This window comes from Microtus ochrogaster, chromosome 10, assembly GCF_000317375.1.
Source record: "Microtus ochrogaster isolate Prairie Vole_2 chromosome 10, MicOch1.0, whole genome shotgun sequence".
Lineage (NCBI taxonomy): Eukaryota > Metazoa > Chordata > Mammalia > Rodentia > Cricetidae > Microtus > Microtus ochrogaster.
In genome coordinates, this window is record NC_022016.1 from 64,359,033 (window position 1) to 64,364,880 (window position 5,848).

The 5,848-nt window shown below is 37.7% G+C and overlaps 1 protein-coding gene across 1 annotated transcript in view; it reads right to left on the reverse strand.

The window, feature by feature from the left end:
- LOC113456649 (cytochrome P450 2J6-like) overlaps nucleotides 1–5,848 on the reverse strand; it is a 28,602-nt gene that overhangs the window by 5,425 nt on the left and 17,329 nt on the right. Inside the window, 3 exon segments of the mRNA XM_026782288.1 lie at nucleotides 219–279; nucleotides 4,655–4,815; nucleotides 5,206–5,355. Of these exon segments, the coding sequence (XP_026638089.1) occupies nucleotides 219–279; nucleotides 4,655–4,815; nucleotides 5,206–5,355 (372 nt within the window).

Here is a 5,848-nt window from a genome sequence, read left to right on the forward strand (position 1 = left end):
AATGGGAAGGCCTACTGACAATGGAAGAGGAACATGAATGGATGCACTTTGTAAATGTCTCAGTCCTGAGAGAACATGGAGAGAACATGCCCGTTACCCAGGGCACATTGCCTCACAGCTATGGCCCTTCTTCTCACTTCAACATGTTTTCTTCTAGTGCCATTTAAGCTTTGGCTTTCAGAATTCTGCTCTGTCCAGTGAGGTCACTACATGTTCACCTTGGACTTCTGGGTAGAGAGCCATGCAGAGCAGAGCCCAGCGCAGGGTCGTGGGTATTGTGCATTTGTTTAATCAGAAGATTTGTGAGTATCCCAATGCTTGCTTTCTGATGCTCAGGAACACATTTGAAGCAGGCATTTAAAGTGATTTCCCCTTAAGCTCCTGAGCAAGCAGCTTTATCAAGAGTAATATCGTGTCTCTAGGGACTCACACTGGCACACAAGGTCTTCGTCACCCTGGGGTATGAGTTCAATAGGACTCATTAGAAAAGATATTACTGTGATCCCCTCAGAAAACATTTCCTGTTCCAAGTGCTGGAGGCTGATCAAAAGCTTCTGGTACTCAGGTGGATGAATAGCAAGACAACTATTTTCTTCTGACTATGTTTTTGGGAAAGATTTAGTAGGACAGTCACAGAACAGGATAAACACACACACACACACACACACACACACACACACACACTCATTTGGCTTTCAGCATCAGCCACATCTCTAAATCACTCTCTGACCTAAGAGGTTCACATCACATTTATCTGCTTATAAAAAAAAGAACAATATACATATGTTAACAAGCCATATCATCAGTAGGAGATACCGCAGGCACATATCAAATACTGTGCAAACGTTTTTGCTGATCTCAGAAGGAATCAAGTGAATTCTCTGTGTTTGTTGATTCTTTGATCTTCCCTTTAATCTTTAACAAGAAAAATCTTGCTGATTCCATTAATTATTCTTTGGGATATAATTCTATTTTTACTAACTTCCGGTAGAATCGTCATTCTTTATACTGCACATAATGTTATAGTCTCCCACCTACAATATAAAGTCAATAATTGGCCTTTTTTTCTGGGAATAAAATGTTGATTTTATTGATACTATACCAGGAGGATGAAATGTGCTTTAACAAATGAAAAATTTTACTATTGGGCCCCTGAGCAGAGAAGGAATCCATAATCTAATGAGTCAAATCTTATAAGAAGGATCCAGCGATGTGTATTTGCCAGGAGTCTATTGAGGTGAGAGCATTAAAAATAGTGTTATAGTTTGATTTTAAACTGATTTTAAACAGGCTCAAGTTTTAAATATTTGTTTCCTAGCTGTTAGGACAATTTTAAGATGTTCTGGAACGTTGGCAGGTGCTGCTCAGCTGGAAAAAGTCAGTCGTAGGAAGTGGGATTCCTGTGGAGGTCTCAAAGCCCTGGGTCCGGGCTATTTTCTGCTCTTTGCTCTTCCATTACACAAACAGGCTCCACCATCTCTTTTTCTCACTTTTACTCTTCCATGACGGACCAACACCCATTGAAAATATGTGACAAAATAAACCTCCAGCCTCTTAAATTGTTTCTGCTTGTTATTGAAACAAAACAGAGAAGTATTAAATACATTCATCCAGCTGCTTTCTGTCTGCTTGAGTATGGCTGGACAGTGTTTATAAGACATCACATGAAGGCTGATGCCACACCCAGACCTTATAAGTTATCTCTAACTTTCAGTTGAACTTTGCCTGTGTCTTGTAGTTGGGGCTGAGAGGGAGTGAATAATTGACCTTAGACAAACACATTAAAAACAGCTCTAATGTTTAATTGCTATTTTCTCTTTGTATTCAATTTCTTCATAAATAAAGAGAAAATAAAGGATAAAAGACAAGGAGGGGCATGAAAAAGAAGTATCTCTCATTTACAGGCAGGGAACCCTTTATTTCTAATAATGATCCAGATTTAATATTACTAATTATTTATTTATTTATTATGCATACAATATTCTGTCTGTGTGTATGCCTGCAGGCCAGAAGAGGGCACCATTATCTAAGCTTCAGATTCATTCTCTCTGGAAGCATTATGTACTCACAGTATGGTAAAGTCAAAACATCCACAACTGCTATCTGCACACATTCCAGAAGAGTGTCCAGGAGAGCACACAGTGTGACACATAAACACAGAAATATGGAAATACGAGCCAGGTGAATTCCACTAAAAATCGTGAACTCCTGAATCAAGGAATTGATAGGTACTGAAACAAGTACAATACTACATCAAACCTGCAAAAGTATTCTAGTAAAATTCATCAGTGTCTTGGAGTATATATGCAAGCAGATGGATTCAATAAAGGATCTGGAGAGGAAAGTCAACAATAGAAAGGGAAAGGTCAGTTACATGGATGACTATATCAGCAATGTGGTTGAAAAGATCAGCAAAATGGAAGACACGTGCAGAAGGAAAGTGAAGTTCTGATAAAAAGTGGAAATGTTAAAAATGAATAGTTAAAGTATTCAAAAAAACACAGTAAAAACCATTAGCAACAGACTAAGCTATAGAGAAGACTATCAGGAATGGAGCCCAGTGTTGAGGACACACTTCATTTCAACACCCACTAGGGAATAATTAGCATGACTACAAAGTCTAAGAACTCAGGGATACAATCAGAAACTAGATCTATGTGATCACAGGATCGCAGGGTCACAGATAAAAATCAAATATCTGGGATAAACATTCATAGAGAATCAATTGAATGAATTTATAGCAGACATTTTCCCAATTGTAGAGAAACAAATAGATTTTCAAATCCAAGAGGATTTTAGACCTTAAAATAAACAGACCAGAGGAAAGAGCCTTAGTGATATATAAAAGATGTAAAACAAACAAACAGACAAAAATCCTATAACATCAAGTCACATGCAAAGTCATAGAAATTAGGGTATCAAATCGTTCATCATCAATCCCCAAGCCAAGAAATGATATGGCGCAGTTTGTGCTCTGAAAGTAAATAAATGTCAACTCTGAACTCTATTCCCAGAATTGGTATCTTTTAAAATTGACAGAGAAACAAAAATATTTCAGGAAAAGTGCAAATCAAAGCATTTCAGGAGCACTAATCCAAGAAGACTAAAGATGTTTAAAGGATTATTATACACAGAATAAAAAGAATCCTAGTTGTGAGGACATAGGAAAAAATAAATTTCATGAAAAAGTATGGTTGAGCGGATGAGTGCTAGGGAAACATCCATAATGTCTAACACAAAAAAAAAACAAGCAATCTTCAATAGTAATAGAAAAAAAAGTAAAGTATAAATAAACTAGACAAGAAAAAAATAACATAATCACAGTAGTTAGTTTGTATAGTTCAATAATCATGTTAAATGTAATTGGTTCTATCAGAGAGAGACACAGACTAGCTGACCAATTAAAATCCTAGAGCAAAGTGTGTGCTGTCTCTGTGAAACAAATCTTACTGGTAAAGATAACGACAAAATTAAGAATCAAAGAAAGGAAAGCAATTTATAGAGCAAACAGAAGTGAAACAAGCTGACACGGCTATTCTGATTTCAGGTAAAACAGATATTAAATCCAATAGTCAGTTGTGATAATGTCATTGCATGAGGGCAACAGTTAATAAATCATAACAATTGTAAAAAAAAAGTTATACACAAGCACACTCTTTTACATTCCTGATACACACATAATGGAAGGAGAGAACCTATTCCTGAAAGTTGTTCTCTGACTTGAGTGCATCCACACACGTAACAAACGTACACATGTGCATGCATACACACTATATACAATGCAGTGAAAATGTTTTAAACACACACAGCATTCTCCAATATGTAAACACACATTCTCCAATATGTACAAACCGCAGTAGTGTGGGACTACTGTATCAGGCTTAGTAGAAGGAAACACATTTAGGAAAAAAATCCAGCCCTTGTAGGTAACTTCACCATACAACTGTTTTCCATATTCATGAACGTGACTGACAGATGTGGAGAGTATTTGCATGACTATAAGGAATACACATAGAAAATGGGACAAAGTTGGGGGTGACATTTGAACCCTAGAAGTTTATATTTTCTACCATTAGACTGATGCTTCATGTCAATGGGAATGGGCACAGTGAATTTTTAGTTATCTTACACGTCCAGAGGCAAAAATAGGACAAATGATAGTTTCACATGGACACTGATATCGAATTTTTATTCATAACACCCTAAACCTAGGTATAATTCATTTATCTAACTATAGATAAACCAACAACAATTCAGATAGTGCACTGCTAGTGTGAAGATAACAAGTAACAGTATACAAACAAGAATCTCAATACAAGAAGATGTGCTAGAAAATTCCTTCTGAAGGTGACTCTGAGGAAGGAAGAGAGTGGCATGGGAACAAGAGTCCAAGTAAACAATAAATTTCCATTCTCTAAATGATACCAGCATTCCCATAGGCATGTCTATAGACCAATATAAATATCAAAATAGTTCAAATAAATAATAGAAGTGTTTTGTGTATAGTAAGTTTCTTGTATTAACAAAAACCATTAAAGTCAAGAGGAGGACTTAAAAGGTACTTAGATCAAACTCAGTATTTCAAATGTTATCATATTAGCTACAAAATGCTATTTGCAATACCCTTCACAGACATGTAAAGAAGAGTGCTTACCTGGCACATCAGTGATGCCTGCAAACAAAAGGCCTCATCCAGTAGCCTCAGCATCTCCTGAAACTGACTATCCTGGTACTCAAAGCGCTCCCAAAAGGTGATAGAGCAAATGATATTGGAAACTGCATTGTTGATACTGAAGTGAGGGTTGAAAGGCTGTCCTGGGAGTGGAGAGAGGGAGGGATGAGTCCTTCAAAGTTATTCATTTGTTTCTATTTCCTACACTAAATTAACTTGATATGACAGAGGAACTCACATTACAGAGGTCCATGGAAGAGGCTCTGGTCAGAGCATACTACATAAAGACTGACATGTTCCAGGGATTCTGCTAATACATAGGAAGCCCAACTGATGACCAGGCCTTAGGTGCAGCAGTGCGTCTAATGACCATCTGTGTGCTTACCTGCAGAACTCCCAGCTCATGGTCAAGGCTACATGTTCACTGCCTCATCCTCAATTTGCCCAAGGGCAAGCACTTAGATATTTAGGAGGAATGTGCTCAATGAATGAGAGGGACACAGCCTCCTACCCCTGCCCTGTGGAATGCCCACCTTCCTCCTCTTTTATGACTTCCACAAGATAGCTGGCCTCCTCCTGTATGCACTGCTCTAAGCTCTTCTTTCCCAACCCAAAATTCCTCAGGGTCATCAGAGTGAACCTTCTTTGCTCCTTCCATGTTTGGCCACTGGAGAAGAGCACTCCTGGAAAGAAGACATTCAACATTATGACACTGAAATTCTGGTCTAAAAGTCCTCATGAACTCAATGACATGTGCAATGGAAAAGATGAGGCAATAAGGGCTTTTTGTAACTGTCTAGAGAGAATACACCAAAGCAAGAAACAAGATGGCTAACGTCCTGGTGATCAGCAGCATCACAAACTAGTATTTCTTATGTATTTTGTAATCTACTCTTTAAGGAACACTGCATGTTTATTAACAAGCAGCAACAGGTCCATTCCCACTGCTGCACAAAAAAGGAGGAATATATATAAAAAATACAAACTTTTTATGGAAGCACAGTTTTTTTGACCCTTTGGTGTTCAAATTCAAATGACCTTGTTTCCAAGGCTGACCCAAAAGTCTACTTAGTTGTGTTAAGTTGAATAACAGGAATGGACTAAAGGATAACACAAGGCACAGAAGTCAAAGAGGTATGAAAGGCTCTATAAGAGAATTCCTTCTGTTGTAGGGTA